This window comes from Puma concolor, chromosome B1, assembly GCF_028749965.1.
Source record: "Puma concolor isolate L17-30 chromosome B1, mPumCon1.1.hap2, whole genome shotgun sequence".
Lineage (NCBI taxonomy): Eukaryota > Metazoa > Chordata > Mammalia > Carnivora > Felidae > Puma > Puma concolor.
The window spans coordinates 123,556,050-123,575,507 of record NC_141670.1 but is presented as its reverse complement, the minus strand read 5'-3'; the positions used below and the strand labels follow the sequence as shown (position 1 = coordinate 123,575,507).

Here is a 19,458-nt window from a genome sequence, read left to right as displayed (position 1 = left end):
GGGAACTAAAGGAAGAAAATGAATTCACCTTATGTTCAGGCACAGAGGTGTGGTTTGTTTTGTTTGTTTTGTTTTGTTTTTGTTTGCCTAGCTGCTGCAGATACCTCAGGTTTTGGAAAGTTCTAGCAATAGCCCAGGAGCCTCACCATCACTTACGGAATAGGCAAGGAACTTACATCATGAATGTGATCTGCATTTCCCCTAGGTAGTCATCGAAGCCCAAGGCCTGGAGGCCTTGATTGCGGCCACTCCCGACGAGGGGGAGGAGAACCTCGACTCCTACGCAGGCATGTCAGCCATCCTCTTTGATGTTCAGCTCAGACCTGTCACTTTTTTCAATGGATACAGTGATTTGATGTCCAAAATGTTGTCGGCATCTGGTGACCCTATCAGTGTGGTGAAGGGACTTATTCTGTTGATAGATCATTCCCAGGTAATCCATTCATTCTGCAAATATTTATTGAATCCCTAGCGTATTCTAGGCACATTTTAAATGTGCTCAATGCTTGAAGAACACAAGACAAAGTTGCACCTATCTAGGAATTCACATTCTAAGCACCCACCCTAGTGGTATTGCTGCCCGCCCTTCATCCTTTTCCCCTTTGTTACAGGTAAGCAGGGTTTTCTCTCAACTTCATTAGCCCATGAGGACATCTCACTGTTGAGGCAAAAGAGGATATAGTCAATATAATATGAGTATAATAATGCCACATATATCTCAATAAAACTGAAAGAAAAAAAAGACAATACTGGTGCTGACAGAAGCAAAGAAATTAATGGAGAAAATAACCAAGGCTCTTTTTGTTGTTAATCAAAACTGTGTCATATGGCTATCTCTAGCTTCGAGGAAAACTGGTAAATGTAGTTTTTCAATGGGTGCATTGTCACTCCGAACAAATGAAGAGAAGGACAATGAACAGGATCTGTCATATCCCTTAATCCTCAAGGTCACATATGAAAAAACAAGTCTCAAATTATATCACAATTTTACATTGCGCATACCCATTGTAGTATTGATTCTGGTGAGATGAATTCTTAATGAATCTATGAAGAAGGCGTAAGAGTGCTGAGTAAGTGGTCCACATTTTAAGACAGGAATAATTACGGTTCAACACCATCTGTGTGTATTCAACTACCTTTCAACAGTCTGATGGTCAGAATTAGGGTGTGAAACCTGATAAAAACAGTAATCTAGATCAGGCTCAGCAGACAGTTTATGTAAGAGGCAGAAAGCAAATATTTTAGGCTTTGTGGGACATATGGTCTCTGTTGCAACTACTCAACTCTGCCACTAGAGTGGAAACAGCCATCAGCAATATTTTAACAAGTGAATGTGCTCCAACAAAATTTTATTTACAAAAACAAGTGGGCCAGATTTGCCTACAGGCCATAGTTTGCCAACTCCTGGTCTAGATTATCTTTTAAAGTTCTTCGGTTCACTAAGAGAGGGCACTTAAGGCGTATTCTAAGGCAAGATCATCCTGTAGCTATTAAACGTAACCCAATGTCTGAATTTCATATTGGAGTATTTGGCAGATCAAGGGTAACCATACAAATAGGCTCTTTGAGGCTCCCTGGCTCTGCAGAGCACTCCAGTAATGCCATCCCAGCTTCAGAGGCACATACCACTCTAGGTCAAGTGCTGACATTGAAGGAAATTTTGGCAGTGGATAGCCTGTCACAGCCACCAGGGCAGATGGAATTACTCTGTGCTTACTCTTGCTCTCTCTTTTCGTCTAATTGGATTACTCTTCAGAGAAGGCTGTCTGATAAACTCAGCTTAATAGAGAGATCCTCTTTAGCCAGCAAAGACCATATTTTCCTGAATGGATGCAATGGTACATGTTGTCAAAATATTAGTGTTTGAACTGTAAGAAACACCTTTGGGGCCAAAGGTGCAAGATCAAAGGAGTCACACTAGCTACAAATGCAAAGCTTTAGTATCTTGTTCCTATAGTTCATAGACAATAATTTAAATAAATATGCATCCTGGGTCAAATAAGGACATAAACCTATGATCTTTTATCACAATATTTCTCAGAAGATGCTTTCTTGCACACCAGGAGACAAAAGAGAGATGATTTTGTGATAACCATGTGTGGCAATAGAAAAGTATCCGCCCTAGAGACAATCTGGGTTTTATTCTGTCTCCACATGTGCCACCAAGCCTGAACCTCCTTTTTAATCTTCAAGATATAATGCCTACCATGGAAGATCAGTATGGGAATTAAGTGAGATACCAAATGTAGACCCTTGGGGACACAGTAGGTGTTCAAAACTGTTAGTTTCTCTTATTTTATACCCTCAAAAATTAGAACCACTGCACTATGTGGTTCAGTCCCTTTCCCAAAGAGAGAGTGGTTTGCTCTTCTACAGGGGTTAGTGCTCTGTCCTTCCACGGGGGCTCAGGAAAATTTCTCTGTGACTACAAATAAGAGTTCTTCCATGATCCCTTTGCATGAGAGAAATTGAATCTTCCAAGAAAGCCAAGGTACTCCCTAAAACCCAGACCACAATGGAAATGCTCTCTCCCCATAAAAGGCACATTGTCTAAAAGCTGTGAAATGTTCTTTTCCATGGCACTTGGTGTGCTTTGATATCTACTTAATGTATGGCCAGTGGGAAAGCTAAAGTCCACATCAAAGACCTTTTTTTGATTGAGTGGACTAACAAGATTATAGCTTTCAAATTGGGAAGAGATCAAAAGATCCAAGGAAATACTTTTAAAACAGGGCACACAGTAGGATTCATTTGGGAATAATCACAACCACTGTGCAACTGCAGAACCCTGATATCTGATATTCTGTAGTTCATAGGCATAGGTTAAAATTTGGGCATAATTTTCTGGCTTTCCTAGGATAATTTGTGTTCCTTCATATTAGTTATGATATATGAGACAACCTCGTATCATACTACAACCACATTTTATTCTAGACTAAATGTAGCTGTTAAGTATTCTTAGGGTTCTCCTAATGTGTCCTGAGCTCTGTGTCAAGAATCTCATGCTTTCATCCAAGTGTGTTTTAGACTGAAAGTAGCTTCATGCCACAGTGAGACTTTTTTGATATACCAGGTTGTAAATGAAGGCCTTTGACTGAGATTTCTTGCCATGTTTTTCGGAAAGGGGGAAGAATTCAAAGAGATCAATATGATCCTTTCTAGAAAGCGAAATCACGGCATTTATAGTTGGTGAAAGCATGGCTTCTTTGGTCTGAGTAGGGCAGTTACATAAGGAAGTTAGTCATGCTGGCAGTTACCGTGAATCTAAGATCTTTGGAGGGATATCAAAATTAAGGATATGGAGCCTTTTTTTCCAGAGCCATTATCATTTCCAACACTGTCTCCAGTCAATCTGATTGCAATCCAGCTGAAGAACTTTTAAGCCAACATCACCTCATTAATGTACTCAGAAAATGCAAGACTTAAATGTTGACAAACAACACAAAACAGTGGGCTTCAGACAACTGCAAAATTACTTAGGATGGACTACGTTTGTAAATGAGAAGTGTCCCTCTGGAATATGCTCTTAAGTTCATGTTGGACTTGTTTGTTAATTTGATGTCATTTCAAATGTCAAACAACAAGGTGTTAAGGCTTAGTTAGATTGCCTTGCCTTCCTTTCCCAGCTTTATCTAGGCAATTCCTGGAACTTGCATATTGCACCAGCAGTTTTTATTCTGCACTTACTTTGCCAGCATGACGCTGCAGCTGCCTATATTTGACACAGCACATAGCTAGAGAGGTGCTGAAGGACCACAAGAGATCATCCAGCCCAACTTCTTACCCCCACCCCAAAGCCACAGCTGGATTTCGGGTGACGATGCTTTCATTTTCCCCATTCTGGTAGTTCTCAAATTTATGTGCATCAGAATCACGAGAGCTTATTAAAACCCACATTGCTTGGTCCCATCCTCAGAGTTTCTAATTCAGTAGGTATGGCACTTGCATTTCTAACAAGTTCCCAGATGTTGTTCCTAAGGGGAGCACACTTTGAGAACCTTTGCCTCTCCCAAAGTGAGGCAATGATTGAAAAACATCACCCATCTCAATTGGCACTGCACATCTCTAGTATTTTAATAGACTAAATACTTGAGCAAATCAACAGTCTACTTCTAGTGATAAAGATTAGAATAATGTGTTTCCAAACCTAGAGAAAGACTCCAACATTAGCATAGCCCAAATGGTATTATGTATAGCAGGAGGTTGAACATGCCTTTGGAAAAGGGTAGACTAAATTTGCTTACGATGATGACGATGATGATGATGATGATGATGATATATTTTTGCTTCTAGGAGCTTCAGTTGCAATCTGGACTAAAGGCCAATATGGATGTCCAGGGTGGCTTAGCTATTGACATTTCAGGTGCAATGGAGTTTAGCCTGTGGTATCGTGAGTCTAAAACCCGAGTGAAAACTCGGTAAGCATATGTATAATATTCTATGCAATGAACTGCAGAGATATGCCTTTGGAATTGTTTAGTTCTCTGATTTTTTCAAAAATCTGTATTTTCTATTTGTAATGACTGAACCATAGAGCAGGAAGAAACCATGGAAACTCATTCTTTCCATAGCTTCTTATGAGCCGGTTAGTTATCTAATCAACTCAGCCAACAATGGTCACACTTTTAAAGACGTCCACATACAGCATGCCCCATGGATGGGAAGTTCATTTTCTCTTAGTATTCCACGTTAGTAGTTGACAATGCTCTCAAGAAATACTGTCTTGAAGCAAACATTTTAGTTTATCCCTCTTGTTGGGATTTTAAATGTTCCCTCCTTTGCTGTCTTCAGTCGAGAAAAATTAAAAAGATGATCACTTGTGTGCAGAATCTATGTCTTAAATGGTAGAAGTCCTTAAGTTTTTCATTAGCGTTCATTTTTCTAAACAAAATGTCCTCAGCTCCTTTTGTTTTTCTAATATAGGTGTCAAATCAAATGAAAGTATTGTATTTTGAGTAAAAGGTGATAAACTGAACCAGTGTGATAATCAAAAGAATGATTCTGTTTGTTGTAAAATCAAAGTAAAGAATATGGAAGTGCAATTGATTTTTACCTTTTTTGATATTTATTTATATTTTTAAGTTTATTTATTTTGAGAGAGACAGAGACAGCACAAGTGGGGGGAGAGGCAGAGAGAGAGGGAGACAGAGAATCCCAAGCAGGCTCCAGGCTGCCAACACAGAGCCCAGTGCAGGGCTTGAACTCATGAAACTGCAAGATCGTGGTGTAAGCTGAAACCTAGAGTCGAACACTTAACCTACTGAGCCACCCCGGCGCCCCCCTTTTTGATATTTATGAATATGGTGGGGCAGAAGTGAGATAGGAGTGATAAAATTAAATTTGTTATTTATGTTAAACTATGGCTAAAGGAATTGAGAAAAATCAAAAGGCAGCACATTTAATGTGAAAGGTGACCCACAGTGTTACTAAAAGGAACCGAAGAATGAGAAATAGAACGGGCCATCAGAGGGATCAGCGGTATGATTTAGGGCTTCCCAGTGAATTGGTCTTCTTTCTCCTTTTTCTGAAGTATTTCCTAGATAGAAGTTTCCCCAAATTTGACTGAATTGAATTCTTTGCAGAAACAAATCAACAACAGCAACACCAAAAATTATCTGGATTTTTAAAAAGGACACAGTATCCCTAAGAATTTACCAGTATCCACATTGTAGCCAATCTATTTTCAATTTTTCATTTGTTCATTTAAAAAATATCTCTTAAGCCTCTGTTGAGTGTAAGATATTAGAAGGTATGATAAGGGATTCAGGGATTTAAATGATACCACCTCTGACCTACTTTTACACTGACAACAACAGCAGCAGGGACTTTAATTTGCACAGCAAACCTTGATAGTATCCTTCTATCAAAATAGCAGGAGCATAAACTCAGATTTAATTGTGGAGTAATTTCCACAATTGCATTTAAAGTCTACAATTAAATTAGAGTGATCCTAGAGGTAAGCCTTCTGCTTCTTCATCATCATCCAAGCCATGTTCCCCAGTCAACCCAATCTGCCTACTCAGTTCTCAAAGCGATTACTGGAGCACCCACCATATTTGTCCTTCCTAGGGCACGCCTGTACGTGCCCCACTCTAGGAATCGTTTTTTGTGACACAATATTTTTTTCAAATATCTTGGCAACCATAGATATAGAGACCCTTTGGAGACAGTAAAGAAATGGAATTGAAATAGCTACACAGAAGCCCACAGAGAGATAGTTACCAAGAGCATTGTTATGAATGTCAGCTGTCTTTGTGAGTTTAGACTTTGTTTTAAGCTAGCTCAGGTGTTTCTGACTTCCTGAGAGAATCATGTTCCAGGCATGTTTTCACCCTGGCCCTTGGTGTGCCCATAGCAAACAGTAGTACCTGATAGACACTTCATCCCCAGATCTAGAACTGAAGTCTGTGGGAGGGCTCAGGGGAAGGGCAGAACTTCACTGCCTAATCCCTGAAACTAGCCAGGCCCTGATTACCAGCAGAACTCTGACCACATTTAGGTCACACGTTAGTGAGTTCAGACCCTATGAAATTATAGCTGTTGGTCCAGATCAGTTAAATGTGATATTAATGGTGTTTGTTTGTTTGTTTGTTTGTTTTACCTAAATCTTTAGGGTGGCTCTGGCAATAACTGGCAGCATCACTGTAGACTCCTCTTTTGTGAAAGCTGGCCTGGAGATCAGCACAGAAACAGAAACAGGCCTGGAGTTTATCTCCACGGTGCAGTTTTCTCAGTACCCGTTCTTAGTTTGCATGCAGATGGACAAGGATGGAGCTCCACTTAGGTAAGAGGCAGCGCTCGTGGAATGTTCTCGGGCAGTCCCCATTTGGTCAGGAACTTAACAGCCAGTTTTGAGCGTTTAGTTTCAGAAATTACAGGTAAATGATAAAAATACAGTGAAACATAAATTTCCTTTACATAAGTAAGAGAATAATTGATAAAGCTTTAAAAAAAAAAAAGTCAGTTTCTAGGATACCAAGAAACTATAAGGACCAGTTCATTTGATTCTGGAGATAATATCGTATTCTAGTCCAGAAATAATTTATCAAGGTAACAAAGGGATTTGATTCACCATAAGAGTTGCCACGTAGTTTCAGCAAAAATAGTGGATGTGTATTTACTGTCAGTTAACTTCACAACTGTTTCCTGGACAGAAAGTGCAAAACAAAACAGCTGGCAATCATTTAGCATGGGTTAAGAGCCCAAATTAATTAATAATTTTTAGGGAATTGTACCATAGCAACTTGACCTTGTTTAAGTTTTGGCTCAAGCTTGAGAGTTTGGGATTTTGAATAAAAAAAAAAATGCTTTCAGTAGAATTCTTAGTGTCTCAAATACTAAATATATGATTGTTCATGTAAGTTTCCTAGCACCTCTTCTACCCTATAGCATCTCATTTATACTGTGTCCTTTGACTCTTCTAATGGTCATTTGTAACAGTACTGCCACATGGAAGTAGAATGCTTTGGGTCTAGTTAGCGCTGACTCCTCTGTTAGTTGTAGAGGTCACCCTGACACACGTTATTAACCATGAAGGCACTTTGTATGTTTAAAACAGCAAGCCACATCTTCTATCATCTCCTTCAATAAGCAGGCCAGAGGTGAGCACCTTCTTTATTTTACTGAAATTTCATGACCCATATAAGGAATACATAAATGATGTAAGTACAAAGATGAGTGGGTTGTATTTTTACAGATAAAAGATAGTAGATTATAATCAGAATATTAAGCTATTGTTAACCCACACTAACTTATTTTTAGAATAAATCTCCATTAATGAATTAAAAAAAAAATCAACCTTCCTGTGGTTGAAATGCAGTGACCACCAACTCAGGCTCACAGCTAACTGGTTTGGTTCCACATTCCACTTGGCCCAGAGCTCAAGGAATGTTATGCCTGTCAGCATTCTCAGCCTAAATCCAGTTGGACTCGCTCCCAAGGTGGGGCTCCTGGAATGATGGGTGGGAGACATAGCAAGGTCTGCAGAGCTTAACGGCATCTCCAGAAAGCTGAGAAGAATTTGGACCTTCATTCTAGAAAAATGTGTGGCAGGGCTCCTATATTCCAGGAATCTACAGTTTGTCTATTGGTATAGAAAGACATGGGAAGAAAAACTCACCCCATTCATGGGAACAGAAACCGGTAGTCTTTGGCACTCCCATCCTTTCTCAAATTGCTTTGAAACAGAAGCTTCAACTACACTCAATAATTTGCCTCTGAGGAGTGTGGGGTAACTTGAATATGTGTATAATTTTGTTATTGTTGCTGTCGTCATGCAGGCAATTTGAGACCAAGTATGAAAGACTGTCCACAGGCAGAGGTTACGTCTCTCGGAGAAGAAAAGAAAGCCTCATAGCAGGATCTGAATTCCCTCTCCACCAAGAGAACTCGGAGATGTGCAAGGTGGTGTTTGCTCCTGAGCCAGCAAGTACTTCTAGCGGTTGGTTCTGAAACTGATTGGTGATGTTTCACTTGAATCTGTCTTCCCAGAAGGGATACCATGTGACATGCCTGTGTACTTGCTCTCTGAGAGCACAGTGTTTACATGTTTACCTGTATTTAAGATTTTTGTAAAAAGCTATGAAAAGCCTCCAATGATTAAATGTGGGCCTATTCGGTATGCTCCCTATAGTGTCATTCTGAGCCAACATATGTGACACTTCCGGCAACATTCCCAGTTTTCTTGTCCCTCCATCAAATCCCGTTTGGTGCGGTGGGAAGAGGGCTGTCCTGAGAAGAAACGATTGTTTATAAAACACATGCCAAAGCACGCATATGCTCGGGAGAAGCCAATTTTGTTTTAACAATTTTTAATCAGTGTGTATAAAAACCTTGACAGGACCTTAAGCATGGCTCGTTTCTACCAAATGTGTTGCCCAATCAGAAAACTAAAACAAAAACAAACAAAACACCAGACCTTTTTCTTTTTTTCTTTTTTGAGGGAAAGTGGGGGGGAAGGGATATGACTTTCTAAAGACTTTTGTCACAGCTTCAAGAGTGAATATTTATCTCTTTTGTTGTTAGTTTTACTAAGTATTGAGGTAGAAGGCACACAGATTTAAAACATACATTATCTTTCTGCGGACCATAAAGTCAGACTGCTAGAAGAAAGCCATTTAGTTCTCTGACTTCTGCCCTGCAAAAATACTGGACTTAGCACGTAAGAGTTAGAAATACTAATTTCAGAAACTCCATTTGATTTTACTTGTGCTGTCTCTTTGAGACTGTCATGTGGTACAGTGTCCTTTATAAGGGACATCTTAATCTAGTCATTATTTTACCTTTCGTTCAACTGTTTTGTGGTGAAAGTTCTAGTCTGTTTGAATACAATCTGTACAAAAACCAGAATGGCCAAAAGACTTTAACACTACTTTTAGAAACTGATGGATTTGGACTTCTAAAATATGAGATCAAGAAAATATTGTCTTTATCTGTACAAATTGAAAGAGCCATGTTAAACATCTTTAAATATCTGTTAATAAAAACAGATATATGTGTTGATAGTGATAAACTCAAAACAGATAATAGTGCTCATTTGCCCATTACACACACACACACACACACACACACACACACACAGACACACACACACAATGGACATTTAGCTAGCCCATCACTGGTTGTAAATTTTAAATGACGTGTGATGAAATAAACATATGGAAATCCTATTGAACTGCTTTTGTCTTCCATTACTTTGGACACCATATTTCTCTGTTTCTGCCACTTTCTGAGCACAGACACATATGCAACTAAGCTTCTGCCACTCTATAGAGCAGGCCAGATTCTCCAATAGGAGGTCAGAGCCCTTTGGAAAATGAGCCACTGAGAAAAGCCACAGTCAGAACCTGTTGAAAACAAGCTCTAATTGCAGTTTTCATAAGGCTCAGGGCCAGCACTTTCATTGTTATGTTACTGAGAAGAGAAACAGGAATCAAAACCTGGAGGGGGGGCAGTGTATCACTGGTGGTGGCATTGGTCTTGGAAGGAGTACTCTGTAAAGATACTCATGCTACAGCAAAAGCAAATTGATCTAGAGCACTAAGTTAGAGAAAGATGTCACGGACATCTCAGGAAGGAACCTCAGCCATGTGATGCTTAATGAACTACAATTGCTTCTGTAAAATGTAAAACAATAATTTACTCAAGAGTGATGACTGTGGTGTTCTGGACATTAGAGTTATAGGACTTCCCAACTGCTTGTTTGCCGGGCCGAGTCAAACGCTGCTGCCCATTTGGAGAATGGATAGTACTTAGCAACTCTAACTTGCTCCAAAGAAACAAGAAACCTGAAGCATACAACAAACACTACCTCCTGTCTGGATGAAAAGGTAGAAATTTAAGAGGGATGGAGTGATAGTCCACATTTTAGAATGATGTATTGGAGCCAGAAATGTAACCATAAGCCTCACTTGTAGTCTCTGACTTCACTGCTTCAAACACCAGTGTCCGTAGCTCTGTCCCCTGCAAAGATGGCTTCCTGGGAAGGTGCCGTAGCTTCTTCCTGTATACCTTAGAGATTTAAGCTGACGGCTTTGCTTCCGTGAAGTGCTGCCATTCCCGTATCTCATTAGAGTATTGCCCTCGACAGGTTGCTCCCTGCCTCTCTGAACCTGACCATCGTGAAAAATAATTTTAAAGCTAACACTTCTTCAGTGCTTGTTATGTAGCAGGTATTGTAAGCATTGTATATAGGTTAAATTATTTAATTGTCACAATAGCTATATTTAATAGGGAGCATTATTATTTCCGTATTACAGATCAGCACTGTCCAATAGAAACAGAATGTGGGAGCGCCTGGGTGGCTCAGTTGGTTGAGCATCCGACTCTTGCTTTCGGCTCAGGTCATGATCCCGGGATGGTGGGATCCAGTCCCATGGCGAGCGCCACACTGAGTGTGGAGCCTGCTTAAGATTCCCCCCCTCTTTATCTCTCTCCCCCTCTATCCCTCTCCTCCCACCTAAAATAAAATTTAAAAAAAGAAACATAATGTAAACCACATAAACAATTTTAAATTTCTAGTAGTGACTTAAAAAAAAATAAACAGAAACGAGTGAAATGAATTTTAATAATATATTTTAACCCAATATATGCAAAGTATTATATCAACATGTAAGAAATATAAAAAATATTAATGAGATGTTTTGGGGGAGGAGGATTAGATCTTTGAAACGTGGTATATAATTAGCATACACTGCACACCACATCTCAGTTTGGATTAGCCACATTTCAAATGCTTAATAGCCGCATGTGGCTAGTTGTCACTGAATTGGAGAGTACAATTATAGATGGAGAAACTGGGACACAGAAGACATTTAACTTCTGCCACAGAAGACATTTTCTTGGCCAGAAAATGGTAAAACTAGGATTCAAATACAAGTGGTCTTTCCCAGAATCTGCTCTCTGAATTCACTATATTTTCCAGATCATTTTGGTTTTGAAAATTTGCTGCTTAAAGAAGACAGCAGTTATGAAAATGACAAACATGGAACAGCAGCTACAAGGCTTTAAGCTGTATTACAAAGTTTTGAGTCTCAGTGCCCTTCTCTATGATTCTTGCGTCTTTTTCTCCGATATTACCCGAAGTTCTTGTCCACTCATAGACCTCTATTTGTTTCTTTGCAAGTATGTCTTTCTCCATGAAGAGTATTACAGTTTTAGCTCTAAATTTAGGTATTTGATCCATTTTGAGTTTATTTGTGTATATTGTGGGCAGTAGGGAGTCCAAATTTATTCCTTTGTATATGGATATCCAATTATCCCAGCAGCATTTGTTGGAAGATGATTCTTTCCCATTGAGTTGTTTTAGCACTCTTGCTTAAATTTGATTGACTATATATAACGGGTCATTTCTGGATTGTCAATTTTATTCCATTAATCTACATACCTACCTTTATGCCAGTACCACACTTGATTACTGTTGCTTTGTAGTATGCTATGAAATTAGGAAATGTGAGTTCATCTACTTTGTTCTTTTTCAACATTGTTTTGGCTATAGTGAGTTCCTTGGGTTTCCATATGGATTTTAGGATCAATTTGTCAATTTCTACAGAGCTAGCTAGGAATCTGATAGGGATTGTGTTGAACCTATGTATCAGTTTTAGGAATATTGTCATTTTAATGTTAAATCTCCTGATGCATAAACATGGGGCATCTTTCTACTTCAGTCTTTAATTTCTTTCAACAATGTTTCATAATTTTCAGGGTATAAGTTTTGCACTTTTGTTAAATTTATTCCACGTTTTATTATTTTTATGCTATTGTAAATGAAATTGTTTTCTTTCATTTTTGGATTGTTCATTACAGGTGCATAAATACAGTTGATTTTTGTACACTGATCATGAATCCTGCAACCTTGTTGAACTCACTAGTTCTTTTTTAAAATGTTTTAATGTTTATTTAATTTTGAGAGAGAGAGAGAGAGAGAGTGAGAGAGAGCGAGAGCCCACGCAAACAGGAGAGGGGTAGAGAGAGAGGGAGACACAGAATCCGAAGCAGGCTCCAGGCTCTGAGCTGTCAGCACAGAGCCCACACGGGGCTCGAACTCAGGAACCACAAGATCATGCATGACCTGAGCTGAAGTTGGACACTTAACTGACTGGGCCACCCAGGCACCGCTGAACTAACCAGTTCTAATATTTTTTTGGTAGTTACTTAGGATTTTCTATGTAAAACATCATGCCATCTGTAAATAGAGATTGATTTACTTCTTCCTTTCCAATCTGAATTTCTTTAATTTCATTTTCTTGCCAGATCGTCCTGGCTAGAACCTCCAGGAGAGTGCTGAATAGGAGTGGTGAGAGTGGTCATAGCCAAGATGACAGTGCTGGTGAAGATGGTGTTGGGGAGTAATAGCAGTAACTCCCCTTCATGACCACAGAACATAAAAGGAAGGCTCAAATTAATTGGGAATGGCTCTAGTTCTAAGTAATTGTAGTTGAGAATTCATAAAGTCTTATTTGAAAGCTTAAACACTTAAATAATCCAAATGCCCTCCCTAATGAAATACAGGGATGGGGAAAGCAGAACTTGAAGTGTCTCTCCTGGCATTAAGAATCTTAGATGGGGTGCCTGGGTGGCGCAGTCGGTTAAGCGTCCGACTTCAGCCAGGTCACGATCTCGCGGTCCGGGAGTTCGAGCCCCGCGTCAGGCTCTGGGCTGATGGCTCAGAGCCTGGAGCCTGTTTCCGATTCTGTGTCTCCCTCTCTCTCTGCCCCTCCCCCGTTCATGCTCTGTCTCTCTCTGTCCCAAAAATAAATAAACGTTGACAAAAAAAAAATTAAAAAAAAAAAAGAATCTTAGAGATTCAGAAGCTTCACTTCTCTTTAATTGAAGCTTCACTGCTCTTCATCATTTTGGTGGTTAACTGAAAGGCAGTGGGCGTGGCAGAGAGGGAGACAGGGAGGCCTAGTTTGGAATTCTAATTCCACTGCCTACTGCTTGAATGACATTGGGTATGTGACTCAATTGTCATCTCTAATATGGGTATGATAATCTACGTTTCACTGGGTTATTTTAAGTTGAGACAGGACATGTTAAAGTACAGTGCCAAGTATACAGAGCATTTGATAAATGTTTTTTTTTGCTATCATTAATGTTGTTTTTAATATTAGAGCTGTAGTGAACAAGTTCTTATTTATCAACAATCAGCTTTGATCTTATTTAATAGCAAAGAAGTTGGTTTGTTCTACCTTGCAACTAGTTGGAGAGCACAGTGGTTCTCTCCATTGCACAGGGCTTAGTGCAATGTGGTTTGGGTAGCTAAACCTCTTGTATGCAGCATCTGGGAAGTGGGAAGCAGGGCAGTATAGCAGTGAAGGCGATTTGGAGTAAGATACTCCAGCACATCTGAAATCTCACCTTGTCCACACACGTCTGCTTTATAAACCTCCAAGCTTCTCAGTTTCCTCATCTGTAAAATGAGCAGCCCCTCATAGGTCATTGTGAGGTTGAAATAAGGTAATGGGCCAGTGCCTGGCACATAGCATGCACTAAGTATTTGCTAATATTAACTTTTAATATGTGGTCCTATAGAACTCCTCAATTAAGCAACATTTTATATTCTGACTCATGGAGTGAATCTGTTTTCTGCATTTTCACTCGTGGGCATCATGGATTTTAGGAAGATCACCAGGTTTGCTTATTTGCTTATCGTGAAAACACTAGTTTCACATTATAAAAATCATTTGCATATTTTGTAACAACATGACTTTCACCCATTTCTCCACATTCCAGATTTCATTGATCTCTCTTTACCAAATTGGTTTGCTTTTGGTCTCTGGGACTGTGATAATTACCAAGAGGAAAGAGTAAGTATTTTCATGAGGAAGCAAGGAATGAATCTAAAATCTAGACATAAAATAAGCGAGTTCCAGTAGAGTTTTGGGGGACAATAGTAAGAGGACTCCACATCCTAAGTGAAATGGATAGCATTTTGAGAGGGAAGAAAACACCAGAAGAAGACTGCATCCCACCTCAGTTCTCATTCTTTCTCAGGACTGGAACAGAATGTCCTGCGTCTAATCTTCAACCAATTCTTACTCACCATCCCCCTCACTGTCAGATTCTCTCTTTGTCAGGGACCCTGTAGAAAGAGGGTCACTGTGTGAAACAGATGGCACATCCAAACTGGGTAAGTTCAGAAGAGCTCAGTAAATGTCATAAAGGTATGAGCAGGTTAGAGGGAAGCCAACAAGAGACGGTGCATCCTGAGGCTCACAACCACAGGAAACCTGAAAGGTCAAGGGAGAGAGTACTCACTGGAATCTAGAGAACATAAACTATGTGGAGCTATGACGTTGAATTAAAGAGCACAAGCAGCCCTCACCACATCCTCTGGAGGGAGCAGGGAAACAAACACCATACCTTGCTTTCTTTTCTCCCTCCAATCTCCTGTCTGTGGTACCCACTGGCTGATACCAACCAGAAGCCAGAGGCAAGAATGCCTATTGATCCGGACTATCTATAAAGGTGGGAAGGGTAGATAGAGGTTTGGAAGGGAAAATGGAAAGCCCAAGCTTATATGAGTCTTTCCAATTTATCAGTTGATTTAATCAGTTATCTTATACAACATGGTGGGTGGGTCTATTAGGAATAAGAAATGTACTAGGTTAAAAAAATTAAAATAAAATAGATTCCTTTCACCTCAAGAAAATCAGTGAAGTGAGGTAAGCCATATAGCTAAAAATAATTTTAGCACAATGGTATAAATGTTGTAAAAAAAATGGGTTCAAAATCCTAAGAGAGCATAAAAGGAAGAAAGATAAAGAAAACATCAAGGAGGTAAAATTCAAGCTAGTTCACCTGACTTCTTTACCTCTATCCCAGCTGCTGTCAACCAAAATTGGCCTCTTCCCTTGGCTGTGTATCAGATTCCTTTACAATCCATGATACCTACAACCCCAAAGTGAAGTATGTTCTGTGTACTTCAGCTTGAGTGCACAGATAAACGATTCTCACTTTCAGAGAACTTACTATACAATTGCATTTTCTACTTTATGAGAGTATAAAAGAATATAAAAATTTAGATCAGGGGCGCCTGGGTGGCGCAGTCGGTTAAGCGTCCGACTTCAGCCAGATCACGATCTCGCGGTCCGTGAGTTCGAGCCCCGCATCGGGCTCTGGGCTGATGGCTCAGAGCCTGGAGCCTGTTTCCGATTCTGTGTCTCCCTCTCTCTCTGCCCCTTGCCCGTTCATGCTCTGTCTCTCTCTGTCCCAAAAAATAAATAAACGTTAAAAAAAAAAAAACTTAAAAAAAAAAATTTAGATCAATAAAAAGCCCATCATTGGTGGTACATTAGTTCACCATTTACCTACCATCAGGGGATTACAGTTAATCTAGAATGAATTTGTAATCATTTGCTACCCTCCTATTAATAAAAGTTTAATTTATTCACAGTTGACTTGGAACATCACATAAACCTGTAAGCTATTTTTATCCTTCTATTTTTACTAGAAAGATTCCTGCCATAATCTTCTAGGATTACATGTAAAAGTTTGCTCTCTGTTGACCATGTGTTTGTCTTCTTTGGAAAAATGTCTACTCAGGTCCTCTGTCCATTTTTAAATTGGATAATTTGGGGTTCTTTTAGTGTTGAGTTGTATAAGCTCTTTATATATTTTGGATATTAACTCCTTAGTGGATATGTCATTTCCAAATATCTTCTCCCATTCAGTAGGTTACCTTGTCATTTTGTTGACGGTTTCCTTCACTGCTCAAATGAAAAGATGCTTAACAACCCTAATCATCAGGGAAGTACAGGTCAAATCCACAATGAGATATCACTTTACACCTGTCAGAATGGCTTGAATAAAAAAGACAAGACATAACAAGTGTTGGTGAGGATGTGGAGAAAAAAGAACCCTGGGCACTGTCGGTGGGAATGCAAATTGGCACAGCCACTGTGGAAAACAGTATGGAAGTTTCTCAAAAAATTAAAAATAGAATTACCATATGATCCAGTAATTCCACTACTGGGAATCTCCCCAAAGAAAATGAAAACACTAATGTGAAAAGATACACGCACCTCTATGTTTATTGTGGCATTAGTTACAATAGCCAAGCTATGGAAGTAACCCAAGTATCCATGGATAGATGAATGGATAAAGGAGATGTATACATACAATGGACTATTACTGAGGCATAAAAAAGAATGAGATCTTGCCATTTGCAACCACATGGATGGACCTAGAGAGTATAATGCTAAACAAAATAAGTCAGAGAAAGACAAATACCATGTGATTTCACTCATATGTGGAATTTAAGAAACCAAATAAATGAACAAAGAAAAAAGAGACAAACGAAAAAACAGACTTTAAATACAGAGAACAAACTGGTGGTTACCAGAGGGGTGGTGGGTGTGGAGGATGGATGAAATTGGCAAAGGGGATTAGGAGTTCACTTATCATAATGAGCATTGAGTAATGTATAGAATTGTTAAATCAATATATTGTACACCTGAAGCTAATATGACACTGTATGTTATCTATACTGCAATAAAAAATCTTGGACGTATTCTCTCCAGAATAGGTTTTAGGTTTAAATACCTGATTCCTGGCAGTAACTCTTTGACATTGGCCATAGCAACTTCTTTCTAGATATGTCTCCTGAGGCAAGAGAAACAAAAGCAAAAATAAATATTGAGACTACTCAAAAGAAAAAGCTTCTGCACAGTGAAGGAAACAATCAACAAAACTAAAAGGCAACCTGTGGAATGGAAGAAGATATTTTCAAATGACACATCTGATAAAGTGTTAGTATCCAAAATATATTTTTAAAAAACTAATAAAACTCAATACACAAAAAAATGAATAATCCAATGAAAAATAGGCAAAAGACATGAATGGACATTTTTCCAAAGAAGACACACAGATGGACAACAGACACATCAAAAGATGCTCAACATCACTTATTATCATGGATATGCAAATCAAAACTACAATGATATATATATATATATATATATATATATGACCTCAAATATATCAAAACTACAATGATATATATATATTTATCCCTATATATATATCCCTATATATATATATCCCTATATATATATATCCCTATATATATATATCCCTATATATATATATCCCTATATATATATATCCCTGTATATATATATATATCCCTATATATATATATCCCTGTATATATATATATATCCCTATATATATATATATCCCTATATATATATATCCCTATATATATATATATCCCTATATATATATATATCCCTATATATATATCCCTATATATATATATATCCATATATCCATATATCCATATATATATCCATATATGTGTGTGTGTGTATATATATATATATATATATATATATATATATATATATATATCACCTCACACCTGTCAGAATGGCTAAAATCAACAACACAAGAAACAACAGGTGTTGGTGAGGAGGTGGAGTAGGGGGAACCATCTTGCACTGTTAGTGGGAATGCAAACAGATGCAGCCACTCTGGAAAAGTGTGGAGTTTTCTCAAAAAGTTAGAAATAGAACTACCCTATGATCCAGCAATCACACTACTACTTATTTACCCAAAGAACACAAAAATATTAATTGAAAGGGATAGATGCACCCTGATGCTTATAGCAGTATTATCTACAATAACCAAATTATGGAAACAGCCCAAGTGTCTATCGATTGATGAATGGATAAAGAAGTGGTGTGTATCTATATAATGGAATATTACTCAGCCATAAAAAAGAATAAAATCTTGCCATTTGCAATGACATGGATGGAACTAGAGAGTATCATGCTAAGCGAAATAAGTCAAAAAAGGAAAATATCGTATGATTTCAGTTACATAGGATTTAAGAAAGAAAACAAATGAACAAAGGTGGGAAAGAGAAAGAGAGAACCAAACCAAGAAACAGATTCTTAACTATAAAGAACAAAATGATGGTTACCGGAAAGGAATGGCGGTGGGGGGAAGGAGTTAAATAAGTGATGGGGATTAAGGAATGCACTTGTACTACACTTGATCTTAGCCAAAAGGCCGAGAAGCGATAAGGAGTGCACTTGTGATGAGCACCAGGTGTTGTATAAAAGTGTTGAATCACTATATTGTACACCTGAAATTAACAGTACACTGTATGTTAAATAAATTTAAATAAAATAAAATAATTTAAATTAATTTAAATAAAAATAAAAAAAAATTACCTGATTCCTTTTGTCACTGAAAGTGAGTCACTTCCATTCTGTTTTAGGTTTCCTATCCTCACTTTTAAACTAAATAAAATTAACTTGAAAATTAAATAAAAACATTTTCAGAGAGAGAGAGAGAGCAGGGGAAGGGCAGAGAGAGAGAGAGGGAGACACAGAATCTGAAGCAGGCTTCAGGCTCTGAGCTGTCAGCACAGAGCCTGACGTGGGGCTCCAACTCATGAACTGTGAGATCATGACCTGAGCCAAAGTTGGACACTCAACTGACTGAGCCACCCAGGCGCCCCTCCCCACTTTTTTTGTTTTTAAATATGTCTTCCACTCAGTTTTCCTGAAGATAAATCACATAACCACAGTCATGGAGTAAGATGTGTGAGATGAATCTTTCAAATTATTGAGCTATAAAGAGATGCTTAGCAGTGATGTTCTAAAGTATTTCTCAGGAAAGAAGACATTAGCTCTTTAATGAAATCCTAGAGGGCCATGCTGAATACAAAGCATTTATTGGGAGTAGACAATTTCTAAAAATTAACCAATTTACGCCTAACCAAAGTCTCCCTCTCTCCCTTTATTACTTATCAAACATTTTAGGTTAGGTGCACTTGTTAGGTGTCATACACGGTTCTAGGCACTTCACAGGTATCCAATCATTTCATTCTTATACCAACCCTATAAGGTAGGAACTATTACTATATACCCTTGGTATATGGAGCATGGAGAGACAGTGACTTTTCCAAGATTTTCACAGATGGTGAAGAGAGGAGCCAGGATTTAA

At 38.5% G+C, this 19,458-nt stretch overlaps 1 protein-coding gene and 1 pseudogene across 2 annotated transcripts in view; one reads left to right on the top strand and one right to left on the bottom strand.

The window, feature by feature from the left end:
* The window catches only part of MTTP (microsomal triglyceride transfer protein), a 59,934-nt gene extending 50,266 nt beyond the window's left edge, over positions 1-9,668 (top strand). For both annotated transcript variants that reach the window (XM_086704517.1, XM_025921503.2), the window contains exons 15-18: positions 206-433; positions 4,294-4,418; positions 6,614-6,784; positions 8,280-9,668. In XM_086704517.1, coding sequence (XP_086560643.1) covers positions 206-433; positions 4,294-4,418; positions 6,614-6,784; positions 8,280-8,451 — 696 coding nt within the window. In that variant the 3' untranslated portion in view covers positions 8,452-9,668. The remainder of the gene's footprint in view (positions 1-205; positions 434-4,293; positions 4,419-6,613; positions 6,785-8,279) is intronic.
* Positions 9,669-18,450: 8,782 nt separating this feature from the next.
* LOC112859225 (U2 spliceosomal RNA) lies at positions 18,451-18,528 on the bottom strand (annotated as a pseudogene).
* Positions 18,529-19,458: the final 930 nt, after the last annotated feature.